We start from the raw sequence: 23,599 nt of genomic DNA on the forward strand, positions 1-23,599 counted from the left end.
TAGAAAATAATGAAACCACCTGCTGGTTTTGTAACCCAGGATTAGAAGAAATTACAAACGGATTAACTTTGTTCGAGAGCCAAGAGTGGTTCAAGATGCTAGTGGTTGAACATCATCCTAAAGAATGTCGAGCCCCGAGTTTTACCAAATTTTGAGCACTCCAAATACTTCGCCAAACGAAGCTTGGAATACGATCTAACTCAGCGATGAGAAAATCAGAGTGAGAAAAATATTGTGCTTTGTAGACTCGACTTACAAGGGTATTAGGATTACATAACAATCGCCAAACTTGCTTAGCAAGCATCGTAAGATTAAACTCATTCAAATGCCTGAATCCACCTCCTGGATGTTTATGAGTGGCCATACGATCTCAAGACATCCATATGATGTCATTTCCTTTGCTTGAACTCGTTCACCACCAAAATCGAGCTATTAGCTTTTCTATTTCTTGACAAGTACCAGTAGGGATTAAAAAGACACTCATGGCATAAGTTGGAAGCGATTGAACTATAGTTTTAAGGAGAATTTCTTTACCTGCCCGAAAAAGGAATTTACCATGCCAACTATTTAAGCGATTGGTAACCTTATTTTTGAGGAAATTAAGAATAGAATTCTTATTACAACTAATAATATTAAGCAAGTCTAAATAGAGATTACTATCTGTAGCTTCCATCATGCCAAGTTTTGTGTAAATATTGTTACGAAGAGAATGATCCGTGTAAGTATATGTATTAATTATTGAAAAATGGGTGAAATTTTTTTAACAACCAAATTGTAATTGGTACGTACTAGGTTTTGGAAGATTTTGTTCCATCATATTAATGGAAAAAAAAAGGAAATTTACATGGTATACTAATTTTTGTTATTTTTTTACAAAAATATTGTCAGGCGGTATTTTTAACTTTTTTTTAGTATTTTTTTATAAGTTTCATACTGCAGTATACTGTGTTAAGTTTTCACTGGTGTTCTACTGGTGTTTTTTAGTTGTTTTAATATTGTTTTGAGTTGTTCTGTTTTGTGTTTTACTAGTGTTTTATAAAAACACAGTATTTTTGAAATTTGTTCCGTGTGATAGTATTTTTGTAAAAATTAACCTAAATTCCAGTATTTTTGTAAGTTTCTCAAAAAAAAAACTATGATAAGGATACTTTAATATTTTAAAAAAATAAATTTAAAATCATTTCTGAAAATCATTTTTAATATTTATTTTAATTTTTTTACTGTAATAATTTTAATACTTATTTTAGTTTCATTTTTATTATTTTTTATTATAATATTTAAAATATAATTATTTTTGGTATCAATATATTTTTTAAGAATTTAGATTAGAAGAAAAAATAAAAAGAAATATTAAAAGTGATTTTTAAAAATTAAGAGATATATTTTATATAAAATAAAAATGATTAAAATAAGTTGTTTCATAAGTTTTGGGCTAATTAGGATATTTGTTTCCCGAACTTTGACACGTACTAAATTATACCCTCTGAATTTTTAAAGTCATTAAAACACTCCCAAACTATTGAGATTGTTGTATTTAAAGATTTTTGTCTAATTTAGTAGGAAAAATCTAACATGAATAAAAGTTTAGGAAACACGATTTGATATATATCAAAGTTTGAGAGACATTATTTGGTAGATATTAACGATTTAGTACATAAACAATCACTGAATTAGTAAAATTAAATAAAATTTTACAAAAATCTTTAAATTTTAATAGTTAAAAAAAAAAAACACACTAAATGCCAAAAAAGTTCAGCACGTATTAAAGTTTAAAAGGAGAAAAACCTAATTTTGGTAAATTTTTAAATAAAAAGAAAAATATTAGTCTAAACTTTTATATATTATAGAAAGTGATATATTACCGCCAACTTGAATAGAAGTAGAAGAAAGAAAAGAATGAATTGAAAAAACCAATTCCACTTGGCTTTCTTCTTCACTCCCAATTCCAAAATTCTCTTCTTTCTTCTCTACTCTAACAACCACTCATGGCGGTTACCGATTTCTTCGCCGGCGAGATAGCCACGGAGCTTCTCAAGACTCTCGCAGCCATAGTCCGTAAAGCTTGCTTTTGCAGATCAAGCGCCGAGAACCTCATTCATTACATTAATTCTTTCCTCCCAACCATTGAGGGGATCAAGTACATAGGGGTTGAGCTCGAACCCCATCGTCAGTTCCAGCTCGATCAATTCTCCGTCACTCTAAAGAAAGGCAACGAGCTAGCTCAAAAGGTCCTGAAGACAGGCCGATTTAACGTCTATAAGAACCTCAGGCTGACTCGTCAGATGGAAAAGCTCGAGAAGACTGTCCAACAGTTTATGCAGGGTCCTTTTCAGGCTAATATATTGGCTGACGTCCACCACATCCGGTTCGATAGCGACGCGGGGTTCGAGCGAATGGACAGGGGGCTCGAGCGAATAGACAGTAGGTTCGAGCAGATTGAACAGAGGCTTGGCTCCATGAAAATTGGCGGTGGAGAAACCGGTGGGTGGATGGAGGAAGCTTTGAAGAAAGTGGAGGAGGATAATCAGATGAACTTGGAGGGGAATTTGATCAATTTTGGTTTGGATTTGGGGAAGAAGAAGGTCAAGGAGATGATTCTTGGGAACAACTCGAGTGTTGTTGGGATTCGTGGAATTGGAGGTTCGGGTAAAACCACCTTAGCTAAAGAAATTTGCAGAGATGACGAGGTTCGAAGTAAGTAAAAAAATCAATCTCAGTTCAATCTCTTATAACTCATTATGAATTTCGAGGGTTTTCTTCTAACTCTGTGTCTTATAGCTTATTTCAATGACAAAATTTTGTTCTTGACGGTTTCACAATCTCCTAATGTGGATAATCTATTGAGGAGCATTTGGGGATATCTTTCGGGGAACGAAAATCTGGGCCCAAACTACGTCGTTCCACAGTGGAACCTGCAATGTTCTTGGAGAGCAAGTGTTAGAACTCTGGTGGTTTTGGATGATGTGTGGTCACTCCCTGAGCTTCAACGTTTGGTTTCGAAAATACCCGGTTGCACATGGTTAGTCGTTTCTCGTTTCAAGTTCCAAACCATTATCAACCACACTTACGAGGTTGAGTTATTAAGGGAAAACAATGCTATCTCTCTGTTTTGCCACTCTGCCTTTGGCCAAAAAACAATACCTCCCGGTGCTAATGTAAATTTGATCAAGCAGGTACTGTTGGACTTTGAACACTCTCTCATGGTTTTTGTTTTTCTCAAATGGGTTCTTGAGTACTTGCTTATATTCGCTCTTTTTTTCAGATTGTGAATGAGTGTAAAGGGCTTCCCTTGGCTCTTAAAGTCATTGGTGCATCGTTAAGGGACCAACCAGAAATGTATTGGGCAAGCGCCAAGAACCGGTTATCGCGTGGGGAACCTATTAATGACTCCCATGAGAACGAACTCCTTGTGAGGATGGAGATGAGTGTTAAATGGCTTGATGATAAAGTGAAACGGTGTTTCCTGGATTTGGGGGCATTTCCAGAAGACAAGAAGATACCTCTTGATGTACTCATCAACATGTGGGTTGAAGTACATGATATCGATGAGGAAGAAGCCTTTGCAATTCTTGTTGAACTTGCAAACAAAAATTTACTTACCCTTGTGAAAGATTCAAGGTATTATTATACTAAACTCATTTTTTATCTCTTATATCGGTTTAGTTATGTGACCAATCCTTTACTGTGTTTGATTTGATCTATTGCAGAGATGGGGATGTATACAGCAGTTACTATGATATTGCTGTTACTCAGCATGATGTGTTGAGGGACCTTGCTCTCCATATAAGCAATCGTGACCATATAAACCAGCGCGAGCGATTGCTTATGCCAAGGAGAGAAATGGCTGTCCCCAAAGAGTGGGAGAGGAATTCACAGCAGCCATTTAACGCTCGGATTGTTTCAATCCATACAGGTAATATTTTTTCTACTATTACCTTCATCCTTATTTAAGGGAAAAAAGAAAAATTAACACTTTGTTTACAGGCGAAATGAATGAAATGGACTGGTTCCAAATGGAGTTTCCTGAGGCTGAAGTTCTCATACTGAACTTCTCATCCAAGCAGTACTTTTTACCAAGCTTCTTGGACAACATGCCCAAGCTCCGGGCACTCATAATTATAAACTACAATTCAGCTAATGCCACACTTAGAAATTTCCCTGAATTTCTGAGTTTGGCCAATTTGAGGAGTCTTTGGCTAGAAAAGGTTTCTGTACCTGAATTATCTAATTCCACTCTTCCCCTCAAATACTTGAGGAAGTTATCTGTAATCCTCTGTAATATCAAAGATAGCTTTGAGCAGTCAATGGTAGACTTGCCTCATATATTCCCTTCCTTGTTAGAACTCACAATTGATCATTGTGAGGATTTATTTGAATTACCTCCAACCATTTGTGAGATGCAGCGCCTCAAGACACTGAGTATCACCAACTGCCACAATCTAAAGCACTTACCTGCTGATATGGGAAAACTCAGGACTTTACAAATCTTGAGGTTATATGCATGCCCTGAACTAAAGGAACTTCCTTGTGGAATCTGTGAGCTACTTGGGTTGAAGTACCTTGACATTTCTCAGTGTCTTAAACTGTCTCGTCTCCCTCAAGGGATAGATAGATTGTCAAGCTTGGAAAAGATTGACATGAGAGAGTGTTCAAGGTTCAACAGCTTGCCAAAGTTTGATGCTTCACCACAGTCTCTTCGTCACGTGATCTGTGACGACGAGGTCTCTTGGCTTTGGGAGAGTACCAAGAAGGCATTGCCCAATCTACACATTCAGGTTGCTGAGACACAGTACAGCCTAGACTGGCTTGACGAGTAGTCATCTTATGTTTTTTGTATATTGTTTGTAAATAAATTTAGAGCTTATTGATCAGATCAGAAGGTGTGTTGTATGTTCCATTATGTTTATGTAAAAATGGTAAAAATAATTATAATTCAACAGTTTCCATGTTGATTGGTAATTTAGTATTGGAATAACAATCTCTCCTTTAGTAATATTCTTGCTAACATACAAAAATAGTTTAGAAACTGTGCTACCAACTTCATCAAAGTTGGACTATATAATTATTCCTCATTGGCCTACTGAGATTAAAAATATCATCAAAAGGAAGAGAAGACTTTCTTTTTGGTCTAGAGCACTACTAGGAAAGACATTTTTTAGGCTAAAAAGCATATGCATGTGTTTTTTTCTTTTTCAAAACCATTTTTTTTTGTTCCCAATTTATGAGTCAATAACTCAACATTTAACTACTGAAGTGAAGACGACCTAGGCAACTAACTGAACTGAACTGAATTGGGAAGACTTGGAATTACTTTATAATGCTTTCAGTTCATGTGTACGTGCACTTTAAGTCAAAAAATAAATAAATAAATAAAAACCATGGGCTGTGATTATCTATAATTATTTTCTTTGAAAAAACAGAACAATAATAATAATATCTATACGCGGATTTGAGAGAGAAGAGAAAACGTGTGGGGGCCATATAACTGTAGTGAGAAATAACAGTGAACCTTCTCTTCTTCTTTAGACTTTAGTTTTAGTTTGTTAATTTATTATTAGCAATTTTTTTTTAATGGGGTGACGTATTTTTTGATTTGATAGGGATTAGAGAACAAAAAAAGAAAATTATATATTTAAAGATAAAAATGGTTGAAATTCAGAAAACGTCCAAAATATTGGCTTTCAAATTATCAAATATGATGCAGAAGAGAAGAGAAGATGGCTAACACAATTTTAATTTATTTGTTTTCACATTGATTTACTTAAAAAGATATTGTAGCCATTTTTGCTTCTTAAAAATAAGCTGGGCCTACTCAACTATCATCATCATAATATTATATATTCCAATTTATTGTATTATTATTATATATGATCATGTACCAATTTCCAAGGCAGCTTTGGATGGATAGTATTAGTAATAGTATACTCGTACTTGTAGAAAATTATTATTTTGTCAAATTTATATGTTTGAATAAATAAATAAATAATAATAAAAAAAAATCAATGGAGTGCTTTAAATTTCTCTGCCGGCTTAATCAGCATAGACTTTTCCTGTTTTTGTGAAAAGGAAACAAAGTGAATATCCTCTGTATTATCTTAGCTAAAGCTTTATTAAAAAAATACAATAAACTTATTATATTATATGATTTTTAATTTTTTTTTCTCAACGTGAAGATTCTATTAAATACAATCTTCCAAAAGAAAGTGAATATAATTTTAAAAATTAGAAATTAAAATTTTAATCATATTACAATAGGATTTAATTAGTACTAAGTAGTATTACTTACAAATTTAAAGTTTTATCAATAGAATTATTGATTTAGTAATATATTTTAGTCAATTTACTAATTATTATTTTTAAAATAAGATTGCTTTTGTATTATTTTGATTATAAATATTATTAGATTTATCTTAAAATTAGAAAAAATATTGGTGGGATCCAAAATCCAATAACTTCTTTTCCACACCAATATTCATCTTCTATAAATATATCCTCTTTTATTTCCAACCAAACAAAATATATATTCTTTCTCTCTCCACTTTCTCCAAACTTTTCTTACCTCTTCCTTTCCCATTGTCTTTATATAAATATATTTTTATTTAATTTTTTTCCTACCTTTTTTGGTTGGTAGACTAATATATAAGGGCCATGTTATGTTAAAAGGATTCTATACTACATACATGTCATTTTAAATAAAGATTTTCATGGAATTACATCGAATGTTTTTAGGCTTAATTAGATTTGATGTATTTATATAATAGATGATAAATTTTATCATATGATCTGATCTAATAAATTTTAGTCGTCCAATCAATCCAACATCCAATAAATGTTAGATTGGATTGGTTCTATCCATTAAATATATTTAATGTATATCTATTAGTTTAATTTGGATTTATTCAATATTTTAAACTTAATATTTATTGGATCGGATCAAATCCATCAAGTATCTTAAATTCAGTATCTATTGGAATGAATTGGAACTATCCAATTTAAAATTAAAGTAAAATTTTAATATTAATTTTTATATATAGATATATATATTTTTTTTACATATAACAACATAAAATCTAATTACTAATCCAAACTAAATGAAAATATTAATTAGTTTGATTGGATGTTGGATGTATTGGATTTTGGACACCTCATCGAACACCCGATTCGATTCGATTGGATATTTAAAAATAACACCCAATCCGATCTGATCATAATTGAATATTTGATGTTTGACGATCGATTGTAATTAGATATATCGATTGTTATTGGATTGGATCGATTTTCAAAATGTCTAACTTGGTCCTAAAATGTCTTAGATTTTGATCACTAATCATAGTTTCATCAACTCCCAAGAAATCAACGACAAAAAAGAAAAAAAAATTATAATTAAAAATAATTAGGATTAATGTTGTAAATATGAACTATGTTTTTTGACACAGCACGAAGCAAACACAAGCTTAAGAGGTACGAGCACATACACAAAAAAATATGGGACTAGGCACGATACGACAAACACAATACTACAAATTGACACGACATAGCATAAAAAACACGGACTTAAATACGACACGACATGACAAGCACAACACGTAAACATGAACTGTCCAAAAACATATTATGTTTAGATCCTTATAATTTTATAATAGTAATAATAATTTAAGTATTTATTAATAAATATTTAAAGTTTAATAATTTTTATAATTTTTTTATATGATTACCTATAAAATATTATTAAAAAATTATATAAAAACAATTGAGACTATAAAAAATACTAACAATCTAGTAATTATCATATTAATTGTATAAATAAAATTTAAAGAAATAAAGAACACGAATTCGAACTTGTATATAAAAAAACCAGATTGACATAAGCATGGTACGAATTCAAGCACGGTATAAAAATCTCAAATCTACCCTTTAAAATTGTTAGCACAGAACGACACAATTTATATTTTTTTACGCGACGCATTTTGAAAAACACGAATAAATGTGAGCCGAAACAGCCTACCACTTGTATTTATAACACTAACTAGGATATGATATTTAATGGGTTCTAAAATTTCAGGAGTCATTTTCAAAATGAGAGACCAAAATAATATTAGTGTTCTTTTTCAGAGACTCTTTAAAGTCCTGTAAGTTCTGAAGAAGGAAATAAGAAAAAGAAAAGCTCAAAGTGTTCATTGATTACAACTTATCACACAACACAACCTAAAAAAAAGCTCAAACATTGTGCTAACAGATTAAAGATGGTAGACCAAAAAAGAAAAGTAGTAATATACAGAGCCAAAAATATGATTATTAGTTTAGAGAAATCTGGTGGGCATATATTCATGTATCCTGAGAGGTAAGCTGTAGAACTCTTCATTTCTAACATCTCCCTTCTTGCTTTGGAAAGGTCTCCACCATGGGATTCCTCTGTCATCAATTGCATATTTTGCTTCTAGTGTGTTATCAAGCAATGTCCCAACAATCATGGCAACAGTTGGTGGAGAGGAGAAGATTGTGTTCAATATGTCATCAAACTGCAAACAAACAAACAAACAAACACATATTTTCTCATGACAAAACTCTCTTGAGTGTATGTTCAGTTTGAAGGAATAAAAACAGAATGGTGAGACCCAACCAGGCGCATCATCGTAACTGTTTTGTTCGGGTAAAAGCAAGCAAGCATAATTAACTAACTTACCCATCCACCATCTGTTTTTACTGGTCCATGTCCATCTGAAGCAGTGCTCATAACAAAATATTGGGGTATTGATATTCCAAGGAACAAGCTAAGGCCTAAAACGTATAGGTTTCTCATCGAATTACAGTTTGCAAATTGTATGAATGAGATTCCAGAAGCAGCTGCAAATATACAATAATAATAAAGAAAAAGAAGAGATTATAGTAAAAAAGAACTCAATAGAAAGCATTTGAGAAAGAAAAGTAGACGGAAAACGGTATATGTTTAAAGAACTATAACAGCAGCAGCATCAGAAACATCGCTCACCGACAATGCCAAACAAGACACAGTATATAGCAGCAAATATTGGTAAAGGAATAGAGGCAAAGAAGGCACCAAATTTTCCTGGAAACCAAAAAACAAAAAGACATGAATGAATAAAGATGATCAAACAAAACGAATGAACCTGTTTTTTTTTTTTTTTTTTGTAAAGAAGTAGAAACAAAAGAATCGAACCAAATATGGCGAAGAAGAACATGAAAGCAGTTGATATTTGCACCACTCTTCTGCTACCAATGTGTGTCAATCCAAGTAGGCCAACATTTTCACTGCAACAATCAAATAAGAGTATATTGCCATTAAAATTTAGGAGAGGAGAAAATGGTTTAGAGGTAAATCAAATACAATCATCACTGTTTGCTTACACAGATGCAGTATTGCCAACAGCAGCACCGAAAATTCCTTCAATCAACATGCCAACACCCTGCATTTGGACACATTCAGTTGAGAGTTGAGAGCCCCATATTTTTATTCTTGATTGTAAAGTAAAATATTAACAATTATATTCATCATAGCAACCTGCAGCCCAATACTTCTGCTGAGAACATATGCTGGAGGGGCTGTAGCACCCGATAGCCTCGATGCTGCAAAAAGTGTTCCAGTTGACTGCATCGAAATTTATAATTACATGCCAGAAAAGAAGAAAATAGCCAGCAGACTAGTTATTTTTCATGAGTTCTTTCTATGAGTAATTTGGTCTTGAAATTAAGACAAACCTCTGCAGATGCAACAAGAGCTGCCCCCATCATTCCAAAGACATGGCTTGCTTTGAATATGGGTGTACCCCACTGAAAGGGGTATGGAATTCTGATCCTATGGATGATCAAAACAAACATCATAACAGTGTCAAGAGAAGAAGACCCTTTTGCAGAATGAAACACAACAACTCTGTTTGTTAGCTAGGAAAGTAATAATCTTGACATACCAAGGGGCAGATGACATAAGAAAAGAGCGGTCTGTACGGCAGCTTAGTTTCGTCTGCTGCTTAACATTGTTGTAAGCACCAGCAACGGTGAGGATAGCAGCGAAAGCCCAGACGAGCGCAATGCAGAAAAGCAAAGCAAATCTTTCAAGAATTTGATGAGCCGTGGAATGGATTCGCTTCAAATACTGAAACGGAACATGGTAAAGTTAATTTATTGCTGGGGAAATGTTTTTTAACAAATTGCAAATTTGTACAAACCTGTTGGGATATAACAAGGAATATCAGCATTGGCAGGCCAATTTCTACACAGTTAGCAAGCTGCATACAAGCAAAGGAGAAACAAAAAAAAAGTGTTATTAAAGGCTTTTAATAATGTTATGTTATGTTATGAAGACACGAAAAGCGTTTTTTGTGGACATTACAAGTGGGAATCCCCTTGCAAAGAGCCCAAGTCCCACAACAGAAACCAGTGGCACGATTACAATTGGACTGAATAAGCTGCAGGGGAAATCATTGTGAGGAAGTTCAGCTAAACAATTATGAAAATTAGATGAAAGTAATATATTTATATATATAGAGAGAGAGAAGAATATGATTGATACCGTGTCAAATTTCCCCATGCCCTGGAAAACCCAAGTATCATGCTGATAAAGGATGAGACAATTAGAGAACCTTGGATAGTTCTCATGCAGTAACGAAACCTCTGCAAGCATCAAAATTGAAATTATGAAGCTATATAAATATCCATGTTTAGTAAGAAATCAACATCAATAATTGAAGCAGAACATGTCTACAATATATAATTATATATACCTGATGCTCATCTTGGAATTCCCTACCAGAAACGTCATTGATGATAGATAAGACAGGTAATGTAAAAGCAAAAGAGGCAGTCATGACAGTAGGAAGCCTGGACCCCATCATAGTCTGAATAAGTGTGTTGATTCCTGCCACAAACAGCAATGTTTGAATCACTCGGGCTTTATCACCCTGTTTCAGTACAAACAACAACAACAAACCAAGAATATGTCAACTTTACATGATGATCAATGCCTTTTCTTTTTCTGTTTCTTTCTAAAAATAACAATATATCATATTGGATTAATTAAATAACTTACACTGTCTCCACCCATTCGAGGCACAAGTGTGTTAGTAACCAGAACTATAGACCCCAGCATCACAATATAGTGTTGGAAAGCTAGAATAACTGCTATTGCTGCAATATTATTAATTTAATTTAAAATACCAGAAACCAATTAGTTAGTTTCATAAGCTAAGCTAAAGCTACCACACAAAAATATTCACAATAATTAAACTATATATAAAAGATTGGAAGTTGTAATTAAAAGTATTTATTAATCGAAACCAATATATATATATATATATATATATCTGGTAATTTAAGATCCTCACGGCAACCCCACTCACAAGACTAAGACTAAGAGTACATGCAGTTGAAAGAAAAATAAAATAATACTAACACTAAGAAAAAAGCACACACCTTTTTACATCAAAAGGAAAAATGATAAAGAAGAACATATACTATATATGTATATTTATTCACACACACACACAAAAAGGCTCAACTTTGTGAATCTTTTTCAGCTGAATAACTAAAAAATAACAATACAATATATGAATCTGAATAAAAAAACCGAAATCCAAAATACCCAGATCCTAAAAACATATATATATATATATATATAGAGAGAGAGAGAGAGAGAGAGAGAGAGAGAGAGAGACTAACGCCATGAGGGATTGGAGTGGATGCAATAGTGAAGCTGTTGGAGTTGTTCAGCTGGAACCCAAGTGGGACCCCTTGCTGCTCCGAGAGGAAGTGAAGGCGCCATCGGAGGAGCAACCACCTGTGGCGGCGGTTGCTGGTGGTTATGGTTATGGTTGTGGTTGTGGTTTTGATGTTGGTGGTGGTGGTTTTCTGTTTCTCCCATCTTTGATAAAAAAAAAAAAAAAAGGAAAAGAAATAACTAAAACAAGAGATTTGTAAGAAGGAAACCGTTGCTCTTCTTATTATTCTGGTTTTACTTTGCTCTATACTACTGACTAATCACTCCTATCTAGTCATTCCTAAAATTAAATCACCGACCTGAGAAAATATGGAGACCCACAAACAGAGAAGAAGAGAGAGAGAGAGAGGAAAATAAAGAGTTTATTTATTGTGAGTGGAAGAAGAGAGAAGAGTTATTATATATTTGTCTTTATTAGCCTTATTATTTCAAGAAAGAATAATAATATAAAGAGGATTGCTATTAGGCACCAGTGGTGCCTAGTATTTTTACGATATGTCGCGTTGCGATTAGCTAGCGATATTCTCTAAAAACTATTATTTGGGTAAATACCATTTTAGACCCTGTGTTTTGCAAAAGTTATAGATTGGATCCTGTATTTTATTAAATGATAAAATGGACCCTGTATTTTCTAAAATAGTAAAAATAGGACCCTGAGCTTAATTTTTGATTTTTTTTTTAATACAACCAACTTGAAGACAATGCTTAATACGAACAGATACAAAAAATGTAAACAGTTTTGTCATAGCACTTTTAGATCGGATTATAATTAAACTTTATTTTGACAAAAAATCAATTCAAGGTCCTATTTGTACTATTTTAGAAAATACAGGGTCTATTTTATCATTTAACAAAACACAGGGTCCAATTGGTAACTTTTGTAAAATAGATGGTCCAAAATGGTATATAGGACCCGATATTTAGTTGGACAAATAGTGATACTAGTGCCCTTTAGCATTTCTCTAATATAAATAAAGAGAATTGTTAAAAATATATTGTTGGTGCACTCATTTTGTTATCATATTATTTGCTGTTATTAAGTATCAAATTTTATATAAGTTAAGAAAATAGTTTTTAAAAATTATTACTAACTAATAATAATAGAGCACCATTTATAAAAAGTATTCTAGTACCCAATAATAATAATGTTCTTTTTATCTCTCTTTCTCAGTTTGTGTTTTGTATTTTATGTATGTGCTTAATTAAGTAATTTATAATTATAATTAATTAATTATATAATTTTAAAAAATAATTTTTATAAAATATTATTAACTAATCATACGCATCACCTATAAAAGATAGTGTCCAATTGTAATATTCTAAATTAATGGTTCAAACTCATCAAGGACTTCATCAAGTAATTTATGTAAGAGCATTGTTATTAAGCATTATTGGTAACTATTATTTTTTATAGGTAATGAATCACGGTTACTTAATAATATTTTTTAAAAATTATTTTCTTTAAATTATATAAAATTTGATACTTAATTACATTAATAATAATATGATATTGAAATAAGTGTTACGCACTAATATTTTTTTTAAGTAATTTGCGGCATAAATACTTAAGTATAACTCTCAGTTACAAATAAATATTTAAGTTTAATTTTTGGCAGTAATAATAGTTAAGTTATATTTTTGGAACTCTGTAGGTACCCAACGGTTAAATGTTAAGCCATTATATCTATGTATCATTTTCTTATTGGTATATTTGAACTAATTTTTTTTAAATAATAAAAATTTAATGACTTGGACCAATCAAGGATTGCCACGTGGCAATTTATTTAACCAAGTACTTACAGAAGTTCTAAAATTATAACTTAAGTATTATTACTGTCAAAAATTAAACTTAAGTATTTATTTGTAACCGGAATCTAAATTTAAGTATTTATGCTGTAAATTTTTTTTTTTTCACAATTCTCTACAAAGAAAGAGTTAATTATATTATATTGAATGGTATGGTATGTAATATGTATATTAAATTGGATTACGTTGGAGCCTTGTCGTTTACCGAGGAACAGAACTACCATTAGGCATTAGTTATATATCAAAGTAGTCTCCACAACAGCGCGTGGAACTTACTCTCTCTTATGGAACTCATTAATAACCTCACATTGTACTCTATGAAGGAAATTTCATTTATAATATGTAAGAAATTTAATTCTGATATATAGTAAATAATTTTTGTAATTTTAATTTTAAGATCATACTTAAATAAATAAAAATTAAAATAAATAAATCAAGAATCAAATCAGTAAACATATATTAAATCAAATATATAAATATAGATAAATTTAGATAGCTTTCAGATATAACACACAAAAATTATATTGATTCTGATCTTAAGTTCAATGTGAACCTAATCATACTCTAATTTAAAAGTACTACTGCTATTTTTTTTTTATTAATGAGGTGAATTAGAGATATCAATCTCAAGAGCAGTAAGTCTTCAATGGTGTAATTCCTCAACACCCATTAACTTATTTAACTCGAGTCAAAATAGTTGACAATATTGCTCAATATAATTTTCCAATCTCAACTCTCTCTCTCTCTCTCTCTCTCTCTCTCTCAGATGTCTCTCTCTACTGTGTTGTGTTTCTCTCTCCTTTCTATTGTGTTATGTTTCTCTCTCCTTTCTTTGGATGAATCTTTTTGTTATCCTCTTATGAAATGAGATGAGTATAGTCCACTTTATATAGGTTAATGGACTCAAGAAGCTTGTTTTCATATTTGACAATTAAGTTAGTTAACGAACAACTAACTAACTAATTGAATCTTAGTTAGAGGTTTAAGGAATAATACCACATAATACGTAAAACTTTATCAAACAACTAATAAATTCCCAATCAATAATTTTATACCAAATTATACTTATTTTATTTTAACATACATATTTTACCTTTCTTATAAAAGCTCATTCTCTCTCTCTCTCAACCAAACTAAAAGAACTCCATCCCCTTAGCCAGCCGCTCTGTCACTCTCGTAATCGCACATCCGAGATCACAAGACAGCCAGTGTCGCACCTCCACCCCATTGTCTAAGTTGGGGTTAGACCTCCATAATTAATGGATGTCTTTTTTTAATTTACAAAAAGAAAAAAAAAACATCAATGGTATTGTAATTTTTAAGTATATAGTTTGTTTGCATTATATCTGCATAATTTTTGTAGTTTTTGTATATTTTTATGTATAAACTAAGTAGATTTGATTTTGTTTTTTGCATCTTTTTGTCTTTTAGCTATTTTTTTGATAGTTTCTTGATGCTTTTTCGATTGATTCTCGATGGTATTCCTAAATGTACTTTCCGAAGGTCAGTGATGCATATTTTAATAGTTTCACGATAGTTTATCGACAGTTTCTTGATAAATTATTCTTGATGGTTTCTCGACATTTTTTTGACATACATTTTTAATGGCTTTTCAATAATTTTTTCGATAGGTTTTTGATAGATGATAACTTCAAAGTTAGCTTTTAATTAATTTAGGTTATCGATAGGATTTCATGTTCACAACAGTTTTTTAATAATTTCTCAATGTTTTTGCGATTATTATCAAGAAACTAGCAGTTGTAAAAATAATAATAATTAAAAAAATTGTTGCAGATTGTCGCCCACTTCGTCTTCTCAATGGTAGCGACGATGGACAAGGATCTGTGGTTCTCGGCTTTTAAGGCTTTGGTTTGGTGAGTCGTCGACGATGAGGACACAGAAGAACCACGGGGCGTCTGTGCTTTCAAAGGTTTGTGGCTTCTGGGGGTTTCGATGGGAGAAGAAGAGGCGGTGCTAGAAGAACGTAGGGCTTCGGGCGAGGGGCTTTTGATGGTGGCGACAATGACGAGAAGGGAACTTAGGGCTTCATGAGGTTTCTCTTCATATCTAAATTAAGAAAGAGATGTTTTTTAATTAAAAGGGGTAGAATGTGTATGTTAAAATAAACTAAGGATATAGATTGATATTAAATTATTTTGGAAAATATATTTAGAAGTGGGGTAAAGTTTTAAGCATATTTAATGAAAAATTTCTTGTATTAATACACTCTTACATCATCTGTAGAGTAAATTTTGTGTTAAATTTGGGTTAAAAATGAGCTAATTAATGTTATATTTAGTCTAAATTTTACAATTTTATCATGCATTAGAGAGGTAAATTAACTTTATTTTTGATACAAATATGTAAAAAAGTCAACATGTGCATTAAATTTTAATTAAAAGTGTATTAAAATCAGTAAAATATAAAAAGTCATTAAAAGTACTAGTGAGTGGCAAAAGAATAAATAAAAAAATAATATTTATTATGGTGTAAAATATTGTAGCCCATGCTATATTTTAGGGTAGCTAAACTTGGCACAACTTTTAGTATGTGCTAAATTTAGATCACATTATATACTTTGAAAATAAGCGTTCATTGATAAATAAAATTAGACCTCACGGTCATTACAAAATAAATCTTGAGGAATTGAAGAGATTCCTAAGTTATCAAATTGTCTGTGGGTAAAGGCTCACTTGGCCACATTGTGAGCGGCAAAGTTACAAAATCTGGGTATACAAGTAAACACGCATCCATCAAAACATCTTGAGAGTTTCCAACACAAAGAAGAATAGTTCTCAATCCCCCAAACCGATGACACTTGATTAAGAGCATCGATCATCACTCTTGAGTCACTTTCTACGATGATGAACTTGTGCCCCTTGAGCGCGCTTTGCCGTTTCAAGAGCTAAACAACATGCAGCTGCCTCGCCACAACAAGCATCAGAGAAATCCAACCTTGCTGTATTAGCCCAAACCACCTCACTAGAATGGTTTTTAGCCACCACCGCAATGCAAGAGCTTTCCGATCCCACTCTAACATCACAATTAAGTTTTAGCCAATCCCGAGGAGAAGGCAACCAAACCTCTCTCTGGATCGAGAAAACAGCAAGAAGGAGAGCACCTTTTAAATCGGCATAAAAATAGCAGATATCATCAATACATTGGTTCACATTACAATGATAATTATTGTGCGCCTTTTCATTCCTGACGCGTCAAATAGTGTTAGAGTTTAATTTTATGAATATAAGCTAAAAAATACATATATACCATCTTTATAGCACTTTATTGGAGATGCTTTTAGATCATCTTTAATGGATGGTGTAAATTTTATGCTAAATTTAGCTAAAAAAATGAGATAATATTATATTTAATTAAAATTTTATCATTGTGCTCAAATGCATTTAGGATAAAATAAATTTTATTTTAATAAAAATGTATAAAAAAAATTAATAAAAATATTAAAATTTTATTGAAATATATGTAAAAAATTCATATTAAATATATAAATAAAAATATAAAAAGTTATTAATTACATTATAAAGTAAATAAAATGATAATATTTATTATAGTGTAAGAAAGTAATTATTAGGGTAATTTAATTTGAATGGGATTGTCTTCTTTCTTTTTGTTCTCAAGCAAGAAAAAATATGTCATTTTACGATGGCTAGCAATACTCTTTAAAAGTTATTGTATTAAATTATATGAGACTCGATATTTAGTTAAACTAATAGTGATATTAACACGTGTACTAAATACCATTAATGCCTTTTAATATTTCTGAAAAAGATGAGTGCTACCGTCAACTTCCTGTTACAACCTCTTAGTCAACCTCCATGCCCGAAAACACACGTCGGAATATTTTTTTTAGATTTTTTTTTCACGGGGGTGTTCATTATACTTACAATATCATCCATGTAAATTTCAAATAGTTTACAGTGCCGAACATATGTTTGAAGTTTTTGAACGAGCGTGGTAAATTGGAATATCAGGAACTCTATTTTTGATATTGTAAACTATTAGGAATTTTTCAAAAATTTACAGGGATGATACTGTAACTATAACGAATACCGCTATAAAAAAATATTTAGACATTTAATTTCAAACGTAGAAGTTAATTAAAAAATTGTAATAGGAGGTTATAATTTGCATTTCTCTTCCCCAAAATAAAAGAGAAATAAAGGCTGAATAGATGAATGAGGTCCAAAAGCACTTGATTGTTTAGAGGTCTAATCAAAATCCTAACTTTCTTCTTATTTTCCCATATAAATGCAGTTAATAAGAATACTTCCGACGACGACCCACCCACATGCCACACCAACACGTCGGCTATAGATCCAAAAAGTATATATATATATATATATATATGTATATTCAATATATATCCCATTTTACAATATTGATAATCACTTTTCACCTTACATTTTAGGTCCCATTCTAACTTTGGAATCTTTCAACTTCTATGCAAAATTAAAACCAAAATACTAAAAAAATAAATAAAAGACTTTTTTAAAAAAAAGATACTTTGAACTTTTCATTAATTCATCAGACTTTCGAGTAGTAATTGTAGTATTTAGTTAATGAGTATTATTATTCGGCACCATTAATTAGTGATATTTTTTAAAAATTATTACATTAATGATATGTTTTCTTAGAGGGAATTACAATTATTTACTAATTTTTAAAAAGAGAGAAGTAGTGAGACCCATACAAATTAGAGAGAAAATAAAAGAAAAAATTCCCTCCTTATTTTTATAGGGAATACCTTTCCTTTTCCTAATTTATTTTATTTTAATTTTAATTTTATTAATTAAAAATAAAAAAATAAATATGTCCTTTAAAATTTATAAACAAAATGTAATTACATGTTCTAACAAGGATAATTTTATCAAATTAAAACATTCTGATTATCTTTTTTAGTTATGTACATAAACAAAATAATATAATTATAGTTTTCTTTTCTATAAAATTTAATAAACATCATAATAAAATATTATTTTTAATTATTTTTTATTTTAAATTGATTCAGTTTTCTCCTTAATTATTAGTTACAATTTAATAAGCACGTCATAAATTATACGAGAGTACGAGACTCCATTATCTTTTAGCATTTCTCAAGCTTTTGGAATTGAAATTACAACAGCGGTATTCGTTCAAATCAATGCTGTATTATTATTATTATTAATAACCAATAGAAGAAGACAGAAGCTACCGTTCTAAGAGAATTTTTTAAATTTCGCGCTAATATTAATTTACGTTTTTTTTTTTAAATTTTGTTTTGTTTAATAATAATTAATCGCTACCCCACGTGAAAAATCATATAATAACTTATTATAAACAGGTAACCCTTTCAAAATATAATAGTAATAATAATATTTAACAGTGTACCTCATTTGTAGTTTGAAAAATCATTATATGGTTCATAGAGTAACGGATATAAATATATATATTTATATGTATATAAAAACTGACAAAATGAAGTAATAATAGGTTGATACCACGTTATACGTTAAGTGAGCACAAAAAACGGCACAAGTTTCTTGAGTTCCCACATGCACCCTTGTCCAGTCCAGTCTTTTAATCTCTTTTTACCCTTTTACGTAATCCTCTTGTAGACTTTAATTTTAATATATTTACTTTTGAAGATTAATATGTATTAATCTAAAATCAAACAATTTTTTTGTGTACTTGTTACTTGTGATTCAAGTTTTGTTTTTTTACAGGGTTTGGAGAAATGTCAATTACGTAATTATTATTATTATTATTCATTAGAATAAATAGAATTTTTGCTTTCAATTTTTTTTCTTCAGTTGGAAATATCTCTTTCCAATTACATTCTTCTCATTTTTTTATAACAATTTGCTTTGCATATGGGTTGTGAATTACAAGTACAATTATGCTATAAGAGTTTATTTAATAATTTTAAACTACTTAAAATTTAGTTTATTCACATTAAACATACATACAATAACTCTAAAAATACACATATATTCTCATAATTTATAAGTAGATCGTTAATTATGTAATTATTTTTTGACTAGAATCTTAAATTAGACTAGATTAATGTTACGTAAGTGATATATCAACAAATTATTTAAATAAATGACCAGAATGTAACTGCAAGGAGACATTTGCAACAACTTTTATAATTCAATGGAAATTTTTACAATAAACAAAAAATTTAAAAGACAATATTCTATAAGAATCATAATTCAAGGATAAATCCTATTTATTCTAATTATTGTTACTGAAGTTATAAATTGTCTTTTGAATATATATTAATTAAATTTCCTAAGCTAAAATATGACATAACCAATCAGTTTACCGAATGCCATCAGTAGTTAAATCAGTTGCTCTATTCAACTCCCTTCAATCCAAAGAACCTATAAAAGAATTCCTATCCTATCTAGAGAGGGACTCAACATCAGAACCAAAATCTCTCTCTCTCTCTCTCTCTAATCTCATGTTCTTGGAGCAATCTTTCTGTTCAAAAACAGATTGTAAACATCGGTGTCAAACACCATATTCATTGTAACTAAAGGGTGTGTGTAATAGCAATAAAGATCCAGGCCATTGGTGGCTGATTTCTCCCGGAGAGTAGACCATGAACTAACCATATGCTCATAGATCGAACCTCTAAAAACTGTGTTTTTCTTGTTCATTTCTTGCTGCATCACTGTTTTGTTATTGGTACAACATTGTCCACATTATACTGCGGCACAAACTCAGATCCATACATGTGCCTCATACTACACACTCCATTCCATCTCTTTCCTCATTTAGTTAGTCAAAACGTGATTTGAAGTATTTAATGCCCAGTCTGCCGACATGTCCTGATTTTAATCTTTTTTCACTCCCTAAATTTTTACATCAATTGTTTAGCAAAGCCCACATCATCAAACTTTACTCTTAAGAAAAATTGACAAATTAAAAAGAGATTTTATCTATATTCACTCAAATTTGATCAATTAATATGACTAAACGACACTTGATATTTTAGTTTCAAATTCAAATTTGATAACTTGATTATATTGACCAAATATGTAGGACAATGTTGCATTACATACTTCCATCCGAGTCTTAACATATAAGTCCAGCAATTAACAAACAACGATCCTCGAGCTAAGCCCAGACATGGGTATGTACTATAATTCTTCTATAATTAGATAAATACAACATCATCAACAACTAAAAGAACATTCAAAAACCATAGAAGCCGCAATTATAATAATTAGCAAGTGCAATGGTACTTTTAACTCACTCACTCGATTCAGGGGTACCACGTAATGGCAGCTAATAACCAGTCAAATTTTTATTCCTTACAGAAATGTAATTTAGCTTGCAAGGGGATTAACCACCTGACCACTGAATAGCACCATTCCAGTCATATTTTCCCTGATCAAGAACAGGAATGGATGGTCAGCAACAAAGTCTATTTTATCACTCACACGGAGAGATCTCAACATTATAACAGCAGCAGAAGCAGCTGCAGCTTCTGTGCCTTCTTCATTAACTTCAACGAATGACTTATGATATATGTCCGAAACATAGAGGTTCTGACCCACAGGTGAGTCCACCATCTCAGTAAGACCACCTTCACCAGAGAAAGGCAACACCAGTCCTAAACCTTTTAAAGTATCAGAAGCTTCGAACCCAAAGGAAATCTTAAACTTCGGAATCATAAAGTCTCCCACTTCAACTTGTTGGCGAGGAAGGTGGCGTTCTAAAAAGCCAGATTCAGAACCCATTTTTTCCACCAAAGCTGGCAACCCATCCTTAGCATCAGGAAGAAAGAAGTACATGGAGAAACGGCGCCTGTCCTCCCCTTGCTTGTAAGGAAGAGCTAATACCTTGACTCCATCGTATGCGCCTACAACTTGTTTCTTCTTGCTGGTCATGAAGGGTACTTTGACAGAGCTTCCATTAAGAAGGTGGAAGTCATTATCTTTTGTTTTAGAAGCGTCAAACTGTTCACTCCAAGCTCCTTTAAAGTATAATGCATTGGCAAAAATGAGCTTGGTTGTGCTGTCCACTGAACCAGAGGGAAGAACCTCTTTGATAAGCCCATTAGTTTCTTTTTCTGCCCATGAATTCACTACTCCTGTCACCTCAGCAGCCTTCAAAAACCCCAAGATCAATACACGGAATCAATTATTGAAAAAACTAGCTTGTAAGTAGAATTACTAAGATAACTAATGAACAAATAAAGGCAAAACAAACACTGTATCATTCTTTCCATAAATACAGAGTGGTATAAATTTCTTTTCTATGTTATCAATAAATCTTAAGGAGTGCTTGGTAGGAAGAAGAAGCGGAAGAAAGGATATGGGTGGAGAGATTACTATTAGTGAATGGATGTGAGGTAGAGTGGTAAGTAATTTGGTAAGATATCTTTAGGACGGAAGACAAAAGTGAGTAGATTATTCTAAATGATCCTCTTTCTAGTAACATGTCCATTCTAATGATACTTGAGTAAAATTTACATAATTATTCTTTAGCATTGTATAATAAAAATAAGAACCAACCCACATAGTAATTATACAAACAAAACATATCCCAACTTCTATTTCTCTCTTGTACACTGCACAAGAAAAGACCTTCTGCGCCACCCAGATCATTGGTCAACAACGTTAACAGACGCTGTTCACCAAACTTAAGCAGCATCATTAGTTATATACTGACGCTAATGCTTTTTAATGAAGTCAGTGCATATATTGACCCAAGCCTCTCGATTGCTTGGTGGCCTGTGGCCACTACATTTGTTCCTGGTTTATCAATGATTTCCCTACTCCCTACTGAGATCTATTCATTAATTTCTACATTTGAGCACTATATCCTATCACCTTCCCCTCATACAGTCCAACCAAATGGATCCTAAATGATGTGAGCTATCATAGTAAAAGGGGCAAACTTAGAACTTTGTCAAATTCATTGATCCTCTTGCATTCTACATAGCAATAATAACCTCATGAAATCCAAACAAAAGTTCAGCCAGAAAGAAATAAAATTCAAATTGACTTGAATAAAATTGCTCTTGAACGATGCTAGATAAATCGTCTGAACCAAAATACCATTGTCAACTAAGACACAGCTACTGATTTAGGAGGTAGATTAGAAAGATAGCCAATTTGCCATGCGTGATCATCAAAGGGAGTAAATAACTTGTTATGCCAACATAACTGACACAACATTATTTAATAAATTCACTACATTTCTTCTTCTTGAGATATATAAAGAACTAAAATGGCACCCCTCACAACATCAGAAACCTTCAGTATATATAATGTATACAGAAATGGCCTAATTCTTCGATTCCAAACTTTAATAATCTATCAATTTTAGGGCCACCAAACAATTTCAAATGACTACATCACAAAATCCATAACCCACTAAAATTAGGTGAAATTAACAAAAGGGGGAAATCAAATAAAACAATAACTTGTGTTGAAAAAAAAAACCCAAAACAATTAAGAGACTAATAAAAAGTTGAAATGAGCCGATCACAAAGTTCTTACCTTGGTCTGAAAATCTACTTGATTCACAGTCGCCTTGTAAGTATTTTCAACAACCTGTTGGAAAGAAGACTTGAGAGGAAGAGACCTCTCGACCCAAGCACCGTTAGCGAAGGACAAGCGGGGTCCACCGGCGGAGGTTCCGTCGGCGAGTACGACGGCGACAAGCTCGGAAGCGAAGGAGTTGAGGTGATCGCTGGATTTAAACTTTAGGAAGGAGAGAAGCTGATCCAAGGTGGAACCTTTAGAGCCAGCGGCGATCAGGCTGAGCACTACATGGATCGAAGAAGGAGAGAAGACCACATTGGAGTCCTTGCCATGGGTCTGAAGGAGGTGCTTGGTGAGGCTCAAAGCGACGTCGGTTTGGTTGCTTACGGTTTCTCTAACATCCATTGATTGATTGATTTTTGGTCTTCTCTTCGCAACAAAACAGAGTTGTGTGAATTTATTTGAGGGAGAAAGATAATAATACAATCAAATCAACCGACATGACACGATGACATTAGTTTACCAAAATGCCCTCATCGTATCAGGAAAAACGACGACGTTTTAG

At 31.9% G+C, this 23,599-nt stretch overlaps 3 protein-coding genes across 3 annotated transcripts; 1 reads left to right on the forward strand and 2 right to left on the reverse strand.

The window, feature by feature from the left end:
• The first annotated feature begins 1,841 nt into the window (after positions 1-1,841).
• Positions 1,842-4,993, forward strand: LOC115699857 (probable disease resistance protein At4g33300). The gene is made up of 5 exons (XM_030627403.2): positions 1,842-2,694; positions 2,779-3,173; positions 3,263-3,618; positions 3,708-3,913; positions 3,985-4,993. The coding sequence occupies exons 1-5, from the start codon at positions 1,986-1,988 to the stop codon at positions 4,815-4,817; spliced, it is 2,499 nt and encodes an 832-aa protein (XP_030483263.1). The 5' UTR covers positions 1,842-1,985; the 3' UTR covers positions 4,818-4,993.
• A 3,075-nt stretch (positions 4,994-8,068) lies between these two features.
• On the reverse strand, positions 8,069-12,185 carry LOC115699864 (nucleobase-ascorbate transporter 3). The gene is made up of 14 exons (XM_030627408.2): positions 11,674-12,185; positions 11,045-11,142; positions 10,740-10,916; positions 10,529-10,629; positions 10,349-10,424; positions 10,185-10,244; positions 9,927-10,111; positions 9,718-9,814; positions 9,521-9,607; positions 9,367-9,425; positions 9,179-9,270; positions 8,990-9,067; positions 8,684-8,844; positions 8,069-8,519 (listed from the first exon to the last, which is right to left on the reverse strand). Exons 1-14 carry the CDS (start codon positions 11,873-11,875, stop codon positions 8,301-8,303), a joined length of 1,692 nt encoding a protein of 563 aa, XP_030483268.1. The 5' UTR covers positions 11,876-12,185; the 3' UTR covers positions 8,069-8,300.
• An 8,343-nt stretch (positions 12,186-20,528) lies between these two features.
• LOC115699870 (serpin-ZX) lies at positions 20,529-23,564 on the reverse strand. The gene is made up of 2 exons (XM_030627415.2): positions 23,050-23,564; positions 20,529-21,651 (listed from the first exon to the last, which is right to left on the reverse strand). Exons 1-2 carry the CDS (start codon positions 23,437-23,439, stop codon positions 20,869-20,871), a joined length of 1,173 nt encoding a protein of 390 aa, XP_030483275.1. The 5' UTR covers positions 23,440-23,564; the 3' UTR covers positions 20,529-20,868.
• Between the last annotated feature and the right edge of the window lie 35 nt (positions 23,565-23,599).

The sequence above is a fragment of the Cannabis sativa genome, chromosome X (genome assembly GCF_029168945.1).
Source record: "Cannabis sativa cultivar Pink pepper isolate KNU-18-1 chromosome X, ASM2916894v1, whole genome shotgun sequence".
In the NCBI taxonomy this organism is placed as follows: Eukaryota; Viridiplantae; Streptophyta; class Magnoliopsida; order Rosales; family Cannabaceae; genus Cannabis; species Cannabis sativa.